The sequence below is a fragment of the Protopterus annectens genome, chromosome 7.part0 (genome assembly GCF_019279795.1).
Source record: "Protopterus annectens isolate FY-2018-M chromosome 7.part0, PAN1.0, whole genome shotgun sequence".
In the NCBI taxonomy this organism is placed as follows: Eukaryota; Metazoa; Chordata; order Ceratodontiformes; family Protopteridae; genus Protopterus; species Protopterus annectens.
In genome coordinates this window covers 1395850665-1395873164 of record NC_056739.1, presented here as the reverse complement: position 1 = coordinate 1395873164, position 22500 = coordinate 1395850665, and the positions used below count along the sequence as shown (strand labels likewise).

At 41.0% G+C, this 22500-nt stretch overlaps 1 protein-coding gene across 4 annotated transcripts in view; it reads right to left on the bottom strand.

The window, feature by feature from the left end:
* Positions 1-22500, bottom strand: part of ATXN7 (ataxin 7) — a 1461623-nt gene that overhangs the window by 421358 nt on the left and 1017765 nt on the right. For all 4 annotated transcript variants that reach the window (XM_044077985.1, XM_044077986.1, XM_044077987.1 and 1 more), the window contains one exon: positions 2490-2733. In XM_044077985.1, the coding sequence (XP_043933920.1) occupies positions 2490-2733 (244 nt within the window). The remainder of the gene's footprint in view (positions 1-2489; positions 2734-22500) is intronic.

Sequence of the window (22500 nt, the reverse complement as noted above, 5' to 3'; positions counted from 1 at the left end):
AATGTGGCAGAAGGGGGTCCACTATAACAGAAAAATGCAGACGCATTCTACTGTAACAGGAGAATAACTCCTGTAAGGTCACCATCCAGAATAACATGGACTGACACTGATGAGGTCCAGGATGGAAAAAAGTCGTCTCTCATTTTCAGGACAAGGAGACCTTAGGTGAATAACCCACTGCCTTTCATAAACTAGGGAGATGCTTTAGAGCCTTCATTCAGAGTATTATCTGGGATTAATCCAAGAGCTATTAGGAGGCTCATTATGGAGTATGGTTTAACTGTAATATTCAGCCATCCTTCACAACATTCAGAAACAACTCATTTGTAATGATGGTTCTCCAAGCAGGAGCAGACTTGGAGAACTGAAATCTTTGCGATGGACAAAATGGGAGGTAGGACTGTAAATGTTGTGTCCCCTTACGATATTCAGTTAAAAGAGCTGCAAGTGGGAGACTGCTTGGATTTTGTTTCCCATTGTCATTCTTTGGGGAGCCCGACCATTTTCTGAGAATCAGATGATGTACAAGAGAAAGAAGCCAGGGAGCCAAAGACAAATGTTAGTTTCCTCTTTTGGCAGTCCTTACTCAGGTCTGGCAAGAATGACCAAAGGGAACACTATTTTAAAATGTGATATTCAGGATGGCTTGTTTGAGGCTGTTCTTAATGGAAAAGAGCTCAAATCATACCATTTGCAGATGACAAATTCCACAGTTTACTATCCACATCACAGCATTAGCACAGTAGATGCTATAACACAATATGAAAACCACTGTAGCAGCAGTGCCCAACTGTCTCCTCTAAAACTTTGTTGAGTTAAGATTCAGTCTCTACAAACATGGTATATTATGGGATAAACTCCACTAAAGGAATGATCCAAAGGTCCTTAGCCTTGCCTAGATATGAAAAGTGATTTCTTAGAGATGTCTGCAGTGGAATTCATTACCTGCAGCATCTCTTCAAAGAAGAAATTTATCTGCAGAGGAGCTGTTGGGAGATGGATGATTTGCTACTCTTGTCTATCACAGACAAATACTTCGGGATCCTCTGAGCTTCCTTCACAGCAAATAGGTGGAGCAGGAGACCACTGCCTATTTCTGGCTTAAAGAAAGTGACTAGGTTCACCAGGCGCACAGAGTGTCATCTGGGCAAACAGGAAGGCACCAGGGTTGGGTGACATGGTCCTGGATGGTAGGAAAACCACATGGTAACAGCATCTTGTCATGTTAAGGAAGCATGGAGTTGGGATGTGGCTTCAAACCACATTAAACAGCATGTTTATACACAGTTAATAACTTGACTGTAACCACAGGCCCAACAAGCACATAAGGTTCCATGGAAGTCTCCTCAACCTTGTCCAGTAAATCTTGTAGGTATCATGTCAAGGTCAAATTCAAGTTAAGGGACTAAAAACTGGAAAAATGGACTTGTGAAGATCCAGACTGTGGGAAAAGGGTAAATATGAAGAAAAGACTGACACTATTAGGGATGCCAAAGATCCTCATCTCAAGTAGATGCATTCCATTGAAATACATAGGTTTTGCAGCTTAGTGATGCAATGTTCCTGTCTAGTCAGTCAGTTGTCTTCCGTTTTGGATTTCTAGTATCCTGATGTCAGAACTTACCAACCATAAAAATATTGTAACGAGGGGGGAAATCAGGATAGTTGAGAAAGGCATTTTCAGACTGGAAGTGACAACAGAACCTAACGTTTGGCAGATTTAATGGTCAATAGTTCTAACAGTGCAGCAGAAAACATGCAAATTATTTTCTACTTATAACAATCCAACTTTAAAGGAGAGACACAGAAGAACAAAAAGTAGACAATATGTTATCACTGAGTTCTGCAATCTGTAAAGGACAACAGGTGCATCAGCCACAATGATACGGAGGGGTGATCCTGATGCCAAAGATATCCAAAGCAATTTGTGTGTGCATCAATTAAGGTCACAAAACTAAGTATTTAAAATTCAGGTCTTGACTGGTAAAGCATGAACAAGCAGCAACAAGGCTGCACAGTACTACAGACAGAAACATTACATGTTACAATGTACAACTTTACATACTACTGCCAAGCAAAAGAACATAGATAAGACAGATATTGGATGCCCCCTACACTTCACAATTATATAAAGTCTTCATTTTTTGACAAAGTAGAAACCAAACAAGGAATTCAGGAAGTTCTGAAACACAACCAAAATTAGTATTTCCAAATAAGTTCTCTCAGTATAACCAGCAAATATGAGGAAAAGACCATATGCTCTCAGTAAACAGAAGATGTGTTACCCCAGGGCACAAATGCACCCATATTTCATACACAGCAGATGTCTTTTTTCCCCAAACAAACTGGCAGTTCTACTAGAAATTTTAGTGTGTGTGTACAGTAAACATTTTCACAGTGGAATACATAAGCATTCTTCTCTTGCATGAACAAAACCTGCAACAGGTCTTCCTAACATCTGGGAAGCAGAGGTGCAGAAGTAAATTTACCTTTTTTCATGTGGAATCTTGTGTAGTAAAGGGTGTGCTGGCCTGCTGCCTCCACTGACATGCAGTTTGTTTTTGGGTGGTTTAAAAGTCTTGGAGGCCGATGACGAATTGCTACCACCTGAAGAGCGAATGCTACTGCTGTTACTGCTACCTTTGCTTTTTGTAGTTTGTACTAAGGGAAGAGGGGTTGAAGAAAGGGAAGCAGGAGTCACAGAAGGCTTGCTTGAGGAACTGTGTCTTTTTTCTGCGAAAAAAGAAAACAATGCTTAATTCATAAACTACGTTGACAAGTTGTTACTTCACAGCTTAAATAATGCACCTTTTTTTCCAATGCTAAATATACAGACTAAGGATGATTATACCACTGTACTTTAACTGGGTTGGTAGGCTGGCCCACAGACCATTATCAGCCACAATCCAGGCCAGTGTGGTAGTTGCAAGTTTCAACATAAAATTACATTCGCTAGAGGTAACATAATGACAGAGAAAAATTAACAAAAATATACAAACATAATAGACATTAATGATTACATTTTCTAATGAGAGATCAACAATTCAAAGACAGGTCTGATAGGGGAGTCGTGGCCAGAGCAAACTATTAGCAACAAACAGCTAGGACAATCTGTAAAAATTTATTGGGAAAATGAGTGTTACTTTGTAGTGCACATGGGCTGAATGAGTTCCATGTATCAAAGATCAAACCAAATACTGCAGTTTTGTTCTTTGCCTTGGTAATAACTCAGCTATGTGCCGTACAAGGAAAGTGCCTTAATTATGACCAAGGCAAACAGGGTTGGATTAGCAGTCCCAGTGTTGGAGAAGTCAAGCAGAAACAAAGAAAGGTGTGAAGGGGTGGAGATAGCCTGCCCCTCTCATGAAGGGAGGGGATGTGCACAACCAACAGGAAATGCATGGGCATGATTATCGCTGTTAGAGAATGGTGAGAAAGTACAGTTGTGTACACTTACCATAAATGTAGATGTTTGAGTGTATTCACTGTTGCAGTCATCACACTTGGGTTATCTGCCTGCAGGTAGCCCTCATTAGGCCCGAACACCAGAGTCTTGGGATTTCCGCATCAGATGCTGTCGCCTCTTCCATGACGTCAGGTCATCAGGGGTATAAAACATGTAGCCGAAGCCATTACATCACTTTTTCTTGCCCCAGATGTCAGGAGCCACCAAAATAGGAAGCAATTACATGGAGTAAAACACCTCCAGTAAAAAGTAAATGCCATTTCCATAAGACATGACCAAAAAGAGGATAGGTAGAAAGAATAGAAAAGTCAGGGTGGCTGGAAAGAGGGTAACCAGGACTGCAACAGTGAATACACTCGAACATCTACATTTACGGTAAGTGTACAACTGTACTATGTTCTTAGTGTTTCACTGTTGCACTCATGACACTTGGGTTGATTCCCAAAGCTGAGGAAGGGTGGAGACAGTCAAGAAGTATTGGTGCTGGCTATCAGGCCTTCTAAGACTGCTGTGGCAAATCCAGCTCTGGATTTAGAAAAAATAAGCAAGTGATAAATGCTTGGTAAAGGTGTGTACAGAACTCCAGGTTGCAGCTTCCAGGATGTCCCTGGTAGGGACTCCCCTGAGAAATGCTGTAGAGGTTGAGGTAGCCCTAGTGGAATGAGTTCTGATCCCCTGTGGGGTAGGTTTTCCATAGTGTTTGTAACAGAAATGGATGCAGTGTGCTATCCATTTGGAAATGGTTTGCTTTGAAATGGCTTTGCCCTCTGTCCCTGTAGCAAAGCTGACTAGCAGCTTGTCAGACTTTCTGAAAGGTTTTAGTTCTGTTAAGGTAGAACCTTAGCTGTCTGTGCATGTCCAAGGAGTGCAGAATCCTTTCCCCTTTATTCTGAGGATTAGGGAAAAAGGTTGGTAAATGGATGGATTGGTTTAAAGCCACATTAGATACCACCTTGGGCATAAATGATGGGTTAGTCCTGAGGGAAACCCTGTCTGCATGGAAAATAATGAAGGGTTCCACAGCCATTAGTGCCTGTAACTCAGACACTCTTCTTACTGAAGTGATGGCTAGAAGTAAGGCTGTTTTCCAAGAGAGGAATTTTAACCCTGTTGCAGCAGCAGGCTCAAAAGGGGGAAGTGTGAGCTTCTCTAATACAAAGTTAAGGTCCCAGGAGGGGGTGGGAGCTCTCCTCGGGAGCCTGAAATTGTTAGCTCCTCTCAGGAACTGTTTGATGAGAGGGTGAGAAAATAGAGGTGGCTCAGTACTGTAATGAGCTGAGATGACAGAGGCATAAATTTTAATAAATGAGAAGGATAGGCCTTTGTGGAGTAGCTCTGCTAGGTAATCCAGGACTTGAGGTAAAGTGGGCAGAGCTGTGTCCTTTCCTTAAGACTGGCTTCAAGAACAACATCTTTTCCACTTTTCTGAATAGGATTTCCTAGTACTAGGCCTTCTGGCCTCAAGGATGATGTTTATCACCTTGTCTGCTGAGGGTTGCTGGTGGTGTATTCGGGGATAAGCCAGGCTGAAAGGTTCAGGGTTTGCAGCTGTGGATGCAAAATCTGTCCCTCCTGCTGGGACAGCAGGGAGGGAGTCTGATGTAGGTGTCAGGGTGGCACTGCTGTCAGACTGCATAGGAGTGGGTACCAGTGCTGGCGTAGCCAGTCTGGGGCAATAAGGATTGTCCTTGGCCTGTCCTGTTTGATCTTGAGTAGCACTTTTGAGAGGAGGGGCAGAGGGGGAAAGGCATAAATTGAGAGGTTTTCCCATGTAAAGGATAGTGCATCCACTTTCCACTCTTGGCTGTGGGAATTTCTGGTGCAAAATTTGCTCAATTGATGATTTTGGGGGGAGGCAAAGAGGTCCACTTCTGGAGTCCCCCACCTGTGGATTAGAAGTTTGAATGAGTTCCTGGGGGTGGGAAGTTGGCATAATGGTTAAGGTGTTTACCTTACAGACACAAGGTGCAAGGTTTGATTCTCACATGGGGTAATTGGCTAGTCTTAAAATGTCCACAAGGGCACTTAGCCTAGTACCAATCAATGAACCTATGAACCTATGAGTTGGGTTCCAGCTTCCACTCGTGTGGGTCCAGTAGATTTCTGCTTAAGTAGTTTGCAAGTAAATTTTGTTTGCCTGGCAAGAATTCAGCTTGCAGGTGCACTTGGTTGCTCAAGGCTGTGTTCCACAGGGCCATGGCTAACCTACAGAGTGGTAGAAATGAGTTCCCTCCTGCTTGTTTATCTACCTCATAACTGTGGTGTTGTCTGTCTTTATCAGTTGTCGTCCTGGAAGGATAAGGTATTTGAAGGCTGTCAGAGCATTCTGTACAGCTAACATTTCTTTTTGATTGATATGCAGGGGAATTTGTTCTGGGCCCCATTTACCTTGAATGCATTTGCCTGACATGTGAGCCCCCCCATGCATAATCTGATGCATCTGTTGTCAGGGTTTGGGCGGCGAGGGGTTGAGTGAAAGGAAGTCCCTTGTTGTGGTTGCATGCCTCTGCCCACCAAAGGAACTTTGCCCTTACACAAGGAATGATAGTAATCAGTGTTTCCAGGTCTTGAGAATGTTGACACCAGGGACGTTTTAAGTACCACTGAAGTTTCATCATATGCAGTCTTGCATATGAAATTAGTAGAATGCATGAGGTCATGAACCCTAGGGCTTGCAGTGTTTTTCTTGCAGGTAGCTGGGTTTTGGTGGCCATTAGTTTGAAGTAGTTTGTCAAATAAACCTGTTTTTCTGGTGTTAGGAATGCCATCTGGGAAGTTGTGTTCAAGCTTGCTCCCAGAATTGGCTGAGCACCAGTTGTGATTTATTTTTGTTGATGGTGTACCCCAGAGAAGTTAGAAGTCTCTTTACAAATGCCAGGTGCTGAAGTAGCAATTCTTAACTGCCTGAATCAGGCAATCGGCCAAGTATGGGAAAATGTGAATATTTCTCTGCCTGCAGTATGCAATGGCTGGAGCCAGGCACTTTGTGAATACCCTGGGCGCAGTACATAAGCCAAAGGGAAGTGCAGAGAACTGATAGTGCATACAGCCTGCCCTGAAATGTAGATATTTCCTGCAAGATTCCCTTATGGGGGTGTGCAGATAAGCTTCTTTTAAGTCTAGGGTGGCTAGCTAGGCGTCCTTGGCTAGCATAGGAAAAAGGTGTTGCAGAGTCAGCATTTTGAACTTTGGGACCACCAAGGTGTTGAGAATTGACAGATCTAGGATACAGCCCTCTTTTCTGGGCACCAAGAACAGTCTGGAGTAGAAACCCTGTCCCCTTTGCTCTACTGGCACAGGTTGAATAGCCCTGATACTGAGAAGAGAAAGTACTTGCTTTTTTTCTGCTCACTGGTTTGGGGGAAGGTCTGGCAACCTGCTTAGGGTTGGCAGTGATTGGAAGTGGAATCTGTATCCCTGGGATACAATGTTTAGGACCCATCGGTCCTGGGTAATGGACATCCAGTTTTTTTGCATGCAGACCAAATTTTCCTCCTAGGGTGCAATTACCTGGGCCTTGCTGGGAAGCAAGATAGACAAGTCATTGTGAACTTTTTCCATAAGGGGGTGGCTTACCACTCCCTGTTTTAGAGGAGGGAGCACTCCATTATTTAGATCTCTGCATACCCTGAGACTGTAGTCTTGGTGGCCTGTTGTCCCTGGGTTTGGACTGAGAATGCCTGGGAGGGATTGGAAAGGACCAGTTTTTAGAAGGCCAATGCCTACTGAATCTAGGTGGCTGCACCTGTAAGAAATCTTTAACAGTTTGCATAGATTTAGCTTTTACCTCCATCTTTTTAAGAACTACTTCTGCTTTTGCGCCAAACAAACTTTCCTGGTTTAATGGAGCATCTAGTAATTTTGCTTTGACATGGCCTGACAAGATTTGCTCCTTCAGCCAAGCATGCCTGAGGTACAGACCCAGTGACAGCAGCCCTGCAAGATGCTTCTAAGGCATCAAATCCACATTGCAAAGTATGCTTAGTAACTTGGTTTGCAGAATGCATTAACTCTTTATTTTCTGTACAATTAGGAAGCAACAACATTTTTTGTTTAATTAGTTCCATAATATGCTGCTGGTACTTCAACACGTGAAACTGGCAATTCAAAGCCCTGGTGGCAAGAGCAGTAAATGTATATATACCTTCTTACCCCATTCTGCCTAAAGCTCTAGAATCCCTGTCTGAAGGGGTAAGGTTTTTGGCTGCAGTAGCCTTAATGTCTTAAGGTCCCTGGGAAATAGTCTCTGGATCCGCAGTGGGATTCTTAAAGAGAAACTTGAGAGAGTCAGGTACTCTGTAGTACCTGTTAGGGTTTCTAGGATCTGGTGGTAAAGTATCAGGAGTAAGACTGGATTCCATGAAGACATCATCTACAATGTCTAGGACAGGGGGTATAGCTAGAGGCCTGTGCTGCGGCAAGTCTAAAAATTCTCCGAGTCTCTTTTTGGACTGAGGGTAGTCCTGGCATTCCCAGTGTAAATGCTCTCTTAAAGTATGCAAAGGTTCACCAAAAGAAAAGTCCTCTGGAGGGGAGGCAGAGGGTATGGAATCCTCTCTGCATCTGAATCCTCATAGGTAGATAAGGGTACGTCCTGGTAATCAGAGGGATCAGAGTCATCGGACTCATGGTCTGTAGTATTGGAAGGAAAATAAATTCTTTGCTTTTAGAGGGGGAAGGCTGACTTCCCCTAATTAAAGTTACAAGGTCTTCAGCCATTCTAAGCATTTGTTTCTGTGGCAAGGGGGCTTGAGCATGTACTTTGGTAGTTGGTTTTCTAGGCATAGTGCGAACTCTGGGCCTGAGAACCTCGGTAGTTTTAGTCAAAAACGAAGCTGTCTGTTTAATGCGAACATCAGAAGGTTGGAATACACCCTCAGAAGCCGGTGCCTGCATAGCTGCTCCAGACCCATTCAAGGTAGAGACATCTGCAGGTTCCATAGTTGAAGAAGCATCTCGCGGCATGCCAGACACCGAATGGGTCTCAGCAGAGGCCTGCGAATCTGTAGAAGCGGGTACCAGTGGCTGTGAAAGCACCTCATTGAGTACCAGCGGACTGACAACTAGCTTAACGGAAGCATCGTCGGCAGGTTTGGACCTATGCGGTCTGTGTCTGCCTTTATCCTTAGGTTTTTTTCGGAAGATCGGTAGTTGGATGGTTTATCGAAGCCATTTCGGAATATGGAGAACGAGTGTGAAATAATCTGGCAACAAAGACAGCCCGACGATGAGTAGTTCAGGAGTTAAACAAGGCACAAAACCTACAGCGAGGAACGTTGTGGTCTGGGCCTAGACAGAGGACGCAGTAAGAATGAAAATCTCAGTGAGGTATTTGCTTTCCACAGGCAAGACAATAGTTAACTTTTTCTGACATCGGTTAGAGCAAGAAAAAAGGATCCCCAACATTCAGGTCTGAAACTCAAAAAAAACGAAAATTTCAGGTAGTGGCCGACCGGCACTTGTCAACTGCTTCTGTTTCGGGTTCCCAAGCGGCAAGAAAAGCCGATGTAATGGCATCGGCTGCATGTTTTATAACCCTGACGACCTGATGTCATGGAAGAGGCGACAGCATCCAACGTGGAAATTCCAAGACACTGGTATTCGGGCCGACTGAGGGCTACCTGCAGGCAGATAACCCAAGTGTGATGACTGCAACAGTGAAACATGAAGAACATCTGCCTTGGATGCCTTTGGGCAGGGGGCAGGATTATTTGTTGGGAATGCCATCAAAGAAGTGATGGGAGCATCCAGAGCAATCAACCCCCCACACTACTACCTGTGGGTAGCTTTACCCACCAGTACTCAGGGCTACAGAGCAAAATTTAAAAAAAAATTTCAAACCAACCTAAAAGCCTGCCTAAGTGATGTCCCATCGCAAATGACACTCACCCTAGTGATGGGGAAATAAATGGGTCAACTGGCGAACAACGAGATGGATAAATGGCAGGCAATAGAGATAAAAAAGAAAAAAATATAACAGAAGTTTCAACAGATTTACTTCAAATAAAAAATGGGGGGATAAGTTTAAATTCGGTCACTACACTCAAAAATATTAATGACAGTCCCCTGTACAGGACCTGGACTGTGTGCCAAGCAGGCAGTGCTGTTTCTGGTGTGATTCAAAGCTTGCATAGTTCAGAGACAGAATGCTTACACAAGGATTGCATACACTGCTTGAACATACAGCAAGCACGCACAAAGTAAACATACACACTTTCAACTGCTGTTAAATAAACCTTATGTGCATTAAATGATATAAACATACACATTTTAAACTACATTTTCTAAGTAAAAACACAATACAGTTGCAGACTATGCAAATCTCTGCAGCACTGCACTCAGTCTGAAATATACTTTTCATAGTGCTGCAAAATAAACCTTAATTTGCATGAAGACATACAGATGTTAGTGCAAAGGCAGAATTTCTAAACAGTATGCTTGTGTCATACATTAATCTCCACTATCAGGTACTTAAGTCTGACACAGACACCTATGTTACCCTTCTGCATTCAAATGCATGCAGTAAGTTAAATGCAATCCTGAAAACTGCCTGTGGGCAGCATGTGGTGAGAGCTTCACTGGATGTGTATGTGGATGGAGTAATGGACCAATAACGGTCAATGTGGCCCCCACAACTGCCTAAGGACATGTGCCATCCCTTTCCCAACTGATGACAGAATTGAGTGCATATCAGGATAACCATCTATTAGGAACTTAATCAGCATTGGTACATTATGTACACTACTGCCAGCTATAATGTTTCAGAGTGACAAGAAACTACCTTTCTCTGCTTACATGGGAATCCAAGTGGGCGGTGCACTGGGGAAGAACAGAAATGTGACAACAGCATCTGTCTATGGATATGTCTTCAGTGTGTGTGCAGGCACATCCAGTGATATCCTGGTTTACTCTGTGTTGGCAGTGATGGCAATATTTAAACTTTGTATGGGATACTGGCATACTGAGTCTGCTCTCTACTCTTCTGTCATACCAGGGACATTTCATGACTGTTTCAGGTTTAGTCATGGCAGGAGAATAGAAGACATTTTAATATTATTTTAATGAAAGGATCTGGTCTCTGAGGCTCCCACTCACAGAACATTGATGTAATGGTGCTGGGGACAGCAGTGTGCATGCTTATATTTTGGTTCTTGTGTGCACAGCACTCCATATCAGGATGTGCTTTTGCATTTGACTGAAAAATGTTACATTCACAGTCATGTCATGAACTGGCGATGCCTTTGTTCGGCCACTAAGCACATCATCGACACTGGGTATGTCCTTTCAATTTAAAATGTGGTTCGTCCTCTAATGTTCAGACATAAAATCTGGCAACTCCTCCCTAATATACGTCAAGATACGAGTGTCTGAACTGCAGACCGTGCTCTCAACCAACCATATTTCAGTATCTACTTCCCACCTGAAAGCACCCAGGTATGCAGCAGTGTATATCATTACTCCACTGTGCTCCAGTCTACTTATGAAATACTGTGGTAGTATGTCGTCTGGCACATGCACTAGTCTTACACAACTGTAGACAGTTTTTATGAATCCCAAATTCCCAACTTTAAGTGACAGCAAACGAGCAAAAATCATACGTAAATTAATCTACAAATACTGTACTGTGAAAGATACAACCAAAATTAAAAAACAAAGCAAAAAAAAATTAAGAGGCTGTCTCACCAAACTATATACAAAACTAAATCCCAGACATAAATGTGATTGAAATTTAAGACAAGTTAAGCAAGATGAGTCGGTTTAACACCCAAACATAAAACTGTTGCATATGAATTTTATATACAGCACTACAATAACACTCCCAACCCCATGAAACCCACTAAACTATCAACTCATTAAACCCCTTCTCACTCAAACCTGTCCCCACTTACTATATCAAAACTTTACTCTCTCAACTCAAACCATGCTCTGTATCTGCAGACAACATCCCTTCATATTTTCTCCATACTGTTGCACACTCCCTTGCTATCCCTGTATCTATCTTAATAAATCACTCAATCTCTGAATCAACAGTTCCATCTATCTGGAAACAATTTTACACTCTTCCTATTCATAATGGAGGTAACTCCATAGAAATTGGTAACTTCAGACCAATTGCTATCCTCTCCCCTCTCTCTAAAGTCCTAGAAAAATGTGTACACAAGCAAGTTATTCACTACCTCTTACAGGAAAACTTGCTCACTCCCACACAGCATGGCTTTCGCCCCAAGCATAGTACCACCATAGCTCTACTATCCTTTCTAAATACCACTACCCAAGCCAAAGACAATCATAAACTCATACCTTGCCTATTTCATGACCTCTCAAAAGCTTTTGACCCTGTCACTCACTCTGCGCTACTTAAACTCATTAACCTTAACTTCTCCCCAGATACAGTTGCATGGTTCTCTAGCTATCTCTCTGACAAACTGCAGTCAGTCAGATGGGACAGTGGGTACTATCTACCCCCCTTCCTGTTAGTTCAGGTGTCCCGCAAGGATCCATTCTTGGACCACTACTCTCTAATATTTTCACCAATACACTTTACTCCACTTGTCCTCAGTCAAATGTAGTCCAATATGCAGATGACGCTACAGTCATCACTACTGCAAATTCACCTTCTGAACTGCTTTCAACTACCCAGGCTTCCTTTAACTCAGTAAAAGCATGGCTCACAAATAACCAGCTCATCCTTAACCCTACAAAAACAAAATTGCTACTTTTTCTCCCACATCAAAACATCCTTTTCCATAATGTCCCTAAATAATACTCTCATAAAAGTTGAATCAATCACAAAACTACTTGGCATTACCATTGACGATCAACTAAAATTTGATTTGCACATTTACAACTGTATCAAAAAAAAACCATCAGAAGCTAGGACTCCTGTACAGGAACAACAAATTCCTCACAACAGAAGCTAGAATTGCTCTTACTCATTCGTACCTTCTACCATGTTTAACTTACTGTTCCCAAATACTCACTGATCTAAATACATCCCTACTTACCAAACTGGAATCAACCTATCACAAGATAGCAAGATTTGCTGCTCAACATATAAATCTCACCACTCTCTCGCCCTAAAATACCTAAACTGGCTAGAACTACCTCATCTGCTTCTTTAATCTCAGCTGCAAATCATTCACTCCATTCTATATCAGCCATCCTTCTGCCCTGCTCTAGCACCTCTCATCTCTAACTACTGTCCTACCAGGCATCTTCGAAGCACAACCCAAGATCTGTTAAAGGTTCATAAACCCAATTACAAGGCAGGCTGTAATCTATATAGCTATCATCCCTCTTTTGCATGGAACAAGCTCCCACTAGAAATAAGGAACCTTACTCACCCAAACAATTTAAATTAGCTACCAAAGACTACTTTCAAAAACACTGGACCTGCTACTGTTCACAACCACCTTGACCACAACTAACTCTCTGAAATGTATTAACAATTACCACCTAACAATACCTTACTCCCTTTACTTCCTAAGAAATTCTCCTAAAGTGTTGTTGATACTCTGTTTAGTATTGTTAGATAGCTTAACCTACTGAAATTAAAACAATTAACGTCCTATGTGTTACACACTGTCTTTTTTGATTTGTATTGTTTAATCTTGCCATCTCCCTTTACCTGAATGGTAACCTTTTGTATATTGCTATGAGTGTAAAAACTGTTATTAAATTGCTTGCTATATTGGAGCTTTTCTTCCCAGGCCTCCACTGAAAAAGGGCTTTAGCTCATTCGGACACTCCCGGTCAACAAAGTAAAATAAATAAATAAACAAACAGCACTACAGAGCATGATTTGGTTTATAACTCCCCCCCCCCCCCAAAAAAAAAAGCTGAACATCGTTATTTTATGCTTCATTTAAAATGCACACTAATATAGTCCAAGCCTTCCTTTAAAATCTGATATGCTATATCACTTTATGCTGTAACATGACTCCCTCAAAATCCTTACGTGACCTGATGCATCTTCCCCTGGATCTTGGACATGCCCACTTGGCATTTTTACCCATCCCAACCAGGGTCACCATCATCAGCTTCAGCAATGATGATAGTGTTTCCACACAAGAGGGGACAAGTAAGCCAGGGTGTCTCAAAGCTGCAAGTGAATTCAGACCCCCCCCCCTTATCTGTTGACATGCTTTTGAAGGCTTGAGCAGCAATAAAGCACGGCCTATGGAGACATGCCTACCCCAAGTCCAACGACAGGCAGGACCCTCATCCTTCCCACATAACTTGGCTGGCTATCAAAGCATGTCCTGGTCTCGAACAGAGCTCGGCTAGTGGACTGCCTCTGCCAGCACATCACCTGCAGCCTTGATCCAGCAACGTTGAACAGAGTGAACCTCATCATTCCTTTCATCCCCATGCCAACTTCAGCAAGCACCTCTACCACTAATCACACACAGGTGTCCTGGGTCACTGTCCGGACTTTATTCCTCTATACTGAGGCTGACTGGATTTAAAATTTTTGAATATCTTGCCTTTGGGCAGTAGCTACACTTTTGTCTTTCACAAAATGTTGTAATGCATGCACACTAAAAAAAAAAAAAAAAATCTCCAATTATCCTGTTACCCATTTCAGGGTTAAGATGTTGCCACAGTGCATCCTAGCACTTTACGGGTTTAAAGCAGGGAAACCAGTCCTGAAGTGTAAGCAAGAATATCGTCGGACAGGACTACAACACAAATACAAGCTACTTTCAGGATTAAAAAAAACATCTACAGCATTTTTGCTTGGAAGTGTTTAAATAAGTATTTTTATACTCCAAGCAGACTCCATAGAATTTTTACTCTGGTAGATGGAAGTGTGATGGGGAAGAAGGAAGTAATTGGGAACATATGTTTTGGGAGTGCAAGGAGTTGGCAGATTTTAAAAATTCCCTACAGAGTACTGCAATTCCCCCACCTATCAAAATTAAACAGAAAATTAATAACTTATTACTCTACTTCCTTTATCTCAAAAAAAAAAAAACAAGAACTTCTCTTCTCTGGCACACCACGAGCTAGGATGAAGGAGGTACAGAGTTTCCAAACAATGATTTTTAGTTGAACTCCACATTTATTAACATAGTGTTGCTTTGTAATAATACTTCTTATACATCATATTGGAAATCAATACATGAAACCTTACTTCTAAATAGTAATAGGACATTGCTTGAACCAAATACTCAAATAAATACAAACATCTTTATATGGACTTTAAAAATACACATTCAAAGTGAAAGGTCAAAACTTGTTCTCACACCTCTTATAAACCAAATACTGCTGTTGTTTAAAAAGCTTATGTTTTCTAATCAATTAAAAACTTACTAATAATTATGTTTCCTACCGCTTACAAAGATGAGTGTTTGATATCTTTTGATACTCAGAAAATGTCAGAATTTAAGAAGGGTGACCTATTATATTGAAATCAATTTCTGTTGGCTAATAAAATAAGTTCTGCAGACTACGTGATCAGCAAATATAGTTTGCAAAATTGCAATTGGCTGGACATCTAAACTAGGATTTTATACATATTAAACTCGTACCCTCATTAGAGGCATACAATAACAGTAACAAATATCTTGGATTTTATCTCAACAATTATTAATAGCTCACCCAAGAACACTTTATACATATCTGTTATTTATAAAATTCTCAGAAATGATTGTTCAAGTGAAGTTAATAGACAAGTACTCGCAGAAAAAGATAAATAAAATCTTTGTTTACAGCCAGTGAAGGAATCCACATCTTCCCTGTTCTGGAGTGCTAACACATGGACATTTTTACATAGATGTTTTGTTCATTCCACATAGACTAGCAATAATGTACAAGGAAGATGAAATGAAATGCTGAAGATGTGGGCACCCTAATGCTGACTGGACACATGGTTGTTAATTGCAAATTATACCATGATCCCCCCAAAACGTGCACGCTGATTGGCCAGCGTGCCCGTTGTAAATCGAGTTATACTAATGGAAAAAGGTCCGTCGCCGGACTTTTTCCATTAGTATAACTTCGTTTTAAACCCTGTCTCTTTATGTTAAATGGGTTTAACATAGCGAGACAGCTTTAAAATAAGCAACGGAGATCTCCGTTGCTTATTTTAAAGCTGTCTCGCATGTTAAACCCATTTAACATAGCAAGACAGTGTTTTAAAACAACGAGAAAGCAAGATCTCCGTTGCTTTTTTAGTGTTTAAGCTATGTTAAATGAGTTTAACATAGCGAGACAGTTAAAATAAGCAAGCGGAGATGTCCGTTGCTTATTTTAAACTGTCTCGCTATGTTAAACTCATTTAACATAGCTGAAAAAAAGCAACGGAGATCTAGCTTTCTCCGTTGCTATACAACTCTGATGTACTGCGCAGGCGCAGTACATCAGAACTGCCGGATGCCAGACATCTGCGGAAGGGCAGTAAACAGGCATTATACTATGCCATTATTTAAGAAAAGTAATAGTTTCTTTTCTTAAATAATGTCATATAATAGCAATAACCACGCCTGGGTGTGGGTAATGCTAAATTACCCACGGTTGGCTTTGTTTGGTCCCTCGGGCTTCGCCCTCGGGACCAAACCACGCCAACCGTGGGTAAATTTAGCATTACCCACACCCAGGCGTGGGTTATTGCTATAATAATTTCCCCACTTTAATTGGACTTTAAATATCGCTCTATGGAATGACAACTGTATAATTTCTGACTTCCTTATCCTTTACAAAGTTCCTGAAGTCATTCCTAAAAAACAAACATTTTTACTATGGTCTACCTTTCTATAGCAAGGAAAACTGTTACTAAAGACTGGAAATCCCAATCTACTCCTGTCTTCAAAGTTAAGTTTATTAATCTTGTGAAATACATTTGTAAGAATGAGATTGCTACTATAAAAGCAAGGACCAACACAACACATTATTTAATTGCTTGGACACAATTGTCTAATCTTTTACAGAAATATTGTGTTCTCCTGTGTATATTGCTTCTGTAGTGTTTATGAACATTGTACACAGTTTTTTTTTTCTTGTTACTTTACTGTTAAGTTAGTGTGTTATAAAATGAATAAAAACATTTTGGAAAAAAAAAATAGTGGGTGAGCAACTAGGTGTCACTAAGGACTTTTTTTTAAACTGGGATGCAGGATCTGAATTGCCTAGACATAGTAATCCAATTCAAGTTTAATTCTGGTGGCTGCCACAGAATTACTAGAAAATGGAAATCAAAATATAAACCAACTGTATTTGAAGTAGTGAAGATAATATAATTGGAAGTGGGAACTTTAGAAAGTGGTAGAAGTAAATTACAAATTAAAAAAAGAAATTGTGGGAACTATACATGCAGAATAATGTTTTGAAGAAGTAAAGTTTAGGGGAAGGCAGGAATTAAGCAATTTATGTAATGTTGGATTGAAGATAACTGTAGAAATAGAATATCTGTGATATACAATGTTTGTAACTGCGAACATGTTAACATTGTTTATTTTCTTATAAAATGTAGCTTTGCCTATGTCTTATGTGATAATTCAATAAATGTGTTACTTAAAAAAAAGTAAAACAATAGACAACACAAATTCTTTTGATATGGGAATAAAAAGCATCACCTGAAGAAAACCCATATGGAGAAAGGGAGACATGCATACTGCTGTATGGGGTTGGATTCCTTTCAGCCCTCATTTGCCTATGTATGATCACGAGCAAGTAGATTAACCAGACAATGCTTGGGGTAACTGGGAATTTGGGCTAAGCTCTTCAAGACTCCATGGACTGTAATCCTAATAATTACCTATGAACCACAATGAAGGCAACCCCAACTGTGAAATGAAATAGAGAAAGTGCTACAAAAGGCAGCAACACAAACTGTGCTTTGACTCTCAAATACAAATACCAACTTAAAAAGAGACATTAGCAAATGTTTACTAACACTGCTCATGACTTATTAATACTATTTAATATATAATCTGATAACGTAAGCAGACTGTTCTTGCAGACCACTTTCAGTTATGCCATGGGCTGTGCACATATAGAATTCAAAGCAGTTAACTGAACAGAACGTTTTTGGGAAGTGACAGAAAAGCAGAATATTTAAAAATAAACCAACGGGGTGTAAGAGCTGAAAATAATCACAAAAATAAGAAACCTAGATCTGGAACACAACCTTAACCTTGGAGTTGCACAGTATCAGCACTAATAAACAAGTATTCTGAATGATGAGCACTGAATTCACAAGATAAATTTGAGGGGTTTACCTTGATCCTGGAGAGAACAAATGAAGAAAATGTATCTGAGAGGTGACACAGCAAAGTATGCATATCTGTTGATAAAGAAAATTTCCTAGAGACAGTATTTTGTAAATATGATGTACTTAGCAACACTTTGGGGTAAAGCTTTCAGAATATTCAAATTACATGTCACTGTGGGACCAAACAAAGATGTGGCATCAAATGAACATTGACGAATGAGGACATGAAGGGCTCTGCAAAAATCACACAGGTGCATCCAGGCATGTCTTCTGATGGAAAAACCTGAATCCGTGGCCCTTGAATCATCTTCTGCAGTGTGCAAAATAAGCTTCAGGGACAAATTAGATATAGCTTGTAGTGTAGCCAACTGAGGAGCTATTGAAGGTTGAGCTTCAACATAGTGTTGGTTCCAGAAAGATTTTGATAGCTCTTTAATGAAATCTCTTTGGAAGTCTCACAAAATTTGCCAGACAATTCGGCGATCTGAGTGCAAAAGTTGCTGAAGCATAAACACGCTTCCCAAATCGGTCATTCACCCTAGACTGTCTGCTAGGAGGATGGCCAGTGGAACTCTGTTCAATAAGTTCCTTTTTTGTAGCTGCCGTCATGACCATACTATCTACTGGCACCTCCTTACCCCATAATTTTCTTCCTACTGGTGGCACCAGAATCTGGTCTAGTCTTTTGGGGACTGGCTCAACCAAATCATGTTCCTTCCATGCCCACCTAGAAACCAAATCAATGAGCTCAAAGGCAAGTGGAGTAACCCAGGATGTAGATGGGTCAGCTCTAAATACCTCCAGAAAAACTGATTCCTTTGGAGAAGGGACTTGGGAAGACCAGCCACCTTTCTGCTTCAAAATCTCAAGGTCTCCAAATAAGATGTCATCGGGTGGCGAGTCTGGGGACCTCTCTCCATCTAAATCATATAAATATCAAAACTATCTCTTGAGGAGAGTCCAAGTGCCTCCTTTTGCACTTTCTCTTCCTATGGACATCTTCTTTGGGATGATTTGGTGACATATCAGAACAGAAGTATACTCTGCTTTGTAGTCCACAAACTTTGAGCTGGTTGCCCCGGTGGGGTAGAATGTTAAGGCTCAAGATGCAAAGACTTCTGAGAAGTAGAGGGTGTATCTCAGGAGGTAGGATCCATCTGTCTTGCCAGAGTAGAGAACACTCTATTCACAACCTCAAAAGCAGATCGCTCTGGACAGAAGACAGACAATGGAACTGAGAAAGCAATTTCTGGCCCATCACCGCCCTTTGCTCTGAAAATAACCCACCAGAGGCAGAAGTCCAAGCTTAGCTGTCCAGTGCCGAGGATGAGAGAAAGACATGTCTCGAAAACCTCGGAGTTGATTCCAACTTCCCAGATCCGACAAGGATGCTTCTGCTCAGTGTCATCCGGCTCCGAGGATGTCACAGCTGGTGCACTTAAAGCAACATTTGGATCCAAAGAATGTGCTTTCTTTGGATCCAAACCAGATGGACCTAGGAGGCTCAGATCCAAGAACACTAATGCAACAGGATGGATTAGAGAAGGAGCTGTAATGGGTGGAAAACTAGATGATTGGGCTTCCTGACTCGAAGGGGTAGGAGCCGTAAGAACTCCCATCTGAATTTGCGCTGTGAGGAAATTCCACATCATTCTCTCCACATCTCCTTCAGTGAGATTCCTGGAGTAAGTAGAAGATGCTAGGGATGAAGATTTGAAGCACCTTTCTAGAAAGGAAGAAGGCATGCTGGACGGGACTGTATCCAGATGAGGAGTATAAGCTGTCCGTGGTAAAGGCTTTTGCTCCAAGGATGTAGGATCCCAGTGCTGGTTTGATCGGATACAACAAAGGTCGGACTAAAATTTCAGATCTGATCTCTCTTTTGTTTTTAGGTTCTGAGGAGGAAGAGGCTGAAGATTCAGAAGGTTTAGACCTTTTTACAAGGTCTCTAGTTTTGTATTTGGGGTATTGAGCCCCTGTAATGGCCTCGGAGAAGGAAGTTGGCAGCAAGTCTTTTAAAATCAATTTCTTCCGTCAGCCAGGGCTTGGGGATTAAACCCTCAACAGATGCTGCATTCCTGCTACAAGTGTTCCAGGTCCAAGCAGTACACACAAAGATAATGGGCATCAGAAAATAGCAATTTGTGCCTACACTTGTTGCATTTTTAAATCCTGCTGGGGCTTTTTTGGACATCTTGAGAAAGAGAGAATACCACAATGATATGAACAAATAACTAATTTTTTTGTTTTTGTTTCTATAATAGACAGAAGAGAAAGGCTAAATGCCAGCAACAGTAAGTTAAAAGGGATACAGATATTTGTAAGAGAGTAAGAAATATACTGACTACGGTATTAAAGAGATATACAACTTGTAAAGAGATAGGGAGGGATAGGCTAGGCCTACCAACAATGGTAGGACAAAACTACACTCTAAGTTGTAAGGAAAGCAAAGGTTATCAGTAATGGCAAAATAAATTTAAACATAAAGTTCAATTAAACAGTTTTTTTAGGACTTAATGTTTAAATTATATACCACTCAACTCCTTTAGAGCTGAAGGTGACTACGTCTAGACACGAAAGAGGCAAACGAGACCTGGGCGAAGTTAGAAGTTGGTTAATTATGGTTAGGAAAGGAGCTTGAGTGTTTTTTTGGTGGCCATGTAAGTGTAATGGCCAAGCTGGATCCAAGGATCAGATCCAAACCTATTAGTTGCAGAATTAATAAAACCCGAAATCAGATCATGCATTACTTCTCATGAATGGTTCTGATGAAATGTGACTAAAGGGAAATTAAGCCTTCTATGGATCTAGTGGAGATGCCTTTGGTAAACAGATGAGCCAGCCAGCCTGAAAGACAGAGCGAGGAGGCTTTCTGAACTACAACAGACAGACATGACCATCATAGGTTAAGGAATCATCAAACAAGAATGCTTAGATCCCTTACAACAGTCTCTTACTGGAAAGATGCATCACTTTTATAGTATATGAAAATGTTTTGTTTACCAAATTATGCTACATTTTTTCACATTTAATTTGAGACCATCTCCTTGCAATAATACAGCTTACTTTAAAAAAAAAATGATGTTAGAGAGGCAGGATCTTCCTTTGACAAAGACAAACTAAGGCTTTCAATTATCCATATTAAAGTGATCTGAGATAATACTTTCCATATCTTTACATACGAGAGTAGTAAGACTAATGGGACTACAATTACCAAGGTCGCCAGTTGGGGCCCCCCTATGTAATGGCATTACAATGGCCATCTTCCAGGCTTCAAGAATGTAACCAGTGGAGAGGCTTAGACTAGAGAGATTAAGTAGGGGTACAGATAAACCATATCTGGCACCAATAATTAGGCAACTTGGCACAACTTTTGAGAGGACTGGGGCTTGGACCTGTCAAACCTGTGGCTGTATCCAGAAGTAAGAGATGCTATCCACGACTTAGCATGGTTGCTGAACAGGCAGGAGTGTTAACAACCTTCTGGAAATTTGCTGGCATCCTTTAAGATGCAAACAAAGGGATATACACTGAAGCAATATTTGTTGACCCTGTCAACTCTTACACTCTGTGTACAGCACCGTAACTTAGTCCACTTTGATACAGAAGTAATGAAATAGCTCCCACTTACTCTCTATCCTAATCTTCCCTTTGTACTAAAAGGAGCTCCACAGAAGAAATACTCCCTCTATTCTCCTCATATCTACCATCTTATCCATCGTCATCACCATCGTCTTTTGCCTGACAACATGGCAATTCATAGCTTTCAGCTCTCCACAAACACCACTATAAAAAATGCAAGGGGCATCATTTATGTTTTTCAACTGTTTTAATTAACATAGACAACCACCATCATTCCTCCCAGGCATGTTAATAGGAAGAAAAGCATGGCTGAGAATTTCTCCCAAAAAAATTACAACCAAAAACTGTTCTCACCAATCTTTACCTACCACCCACCTCAGATACCTCACCTGTGGCCAGACCCCAACACTCTTATTTACTTCAGCACATTGAACAACTTAAAAGAAAAAATCAATTCGCTACTAAACTAAGCTTGGAAAATCTGCATTCTGTTACAGGCTGCACAAGTAGAACATTGATGCCCACTGATGGTAAAACTCATGTCTTTGCTCCACACACTACCAACCACATCTGCAGATTTATTTCTCCATCACTTCTTTATGGACACCACTGTTCAAGTCCTTAAAATGTCAAATGACTTCCCGTCAACTGGCATGTATCTACTTCCTGAAGTCCTTTTATTCAACTGTTAACCCTGAACATCTCCTTGACCCAACTTCTCTTTTAAGAAAAACGGGTGGTTTCCTGATATTGTTTGTCCAGTGCAAACAAAACCTGAGCTGGTGATAAACATCGAATTACATGTACACTATATTCCTCAGTTTGAGAACTTTGGAAAAACACTGGTAGTTTCATGGTTTGACTAATGTTTGTTTCAGAGAAATGATATAAGAAGAATGGTTAATACAACCTGGAAAATTACCAAAAGAGCTAAGCTAAGAAACAACTTAAAATGTAACTTAGCCTACTGAAAATCACAGCACTTGAATTTCAAGTCCTGAAGGATCAAGCAGCAAACAAGATCAGAGGTAATCTGGGAAACACAGGGAATTTTGGGTAGGGGAAGAGTTAAGAGCACTGGATCCAAGCTTCTGAAAAACTGCTGAGGTCGGATCCTGTTGGATCTGGTAACCCAATTGCTGAATCAGAAGAAGACATCGGATCCTATGACACTTACTTTCTTGGATGGCTCTAATCTCCTTATATCGACAAATACTGCCACATACCAAGACTTTAA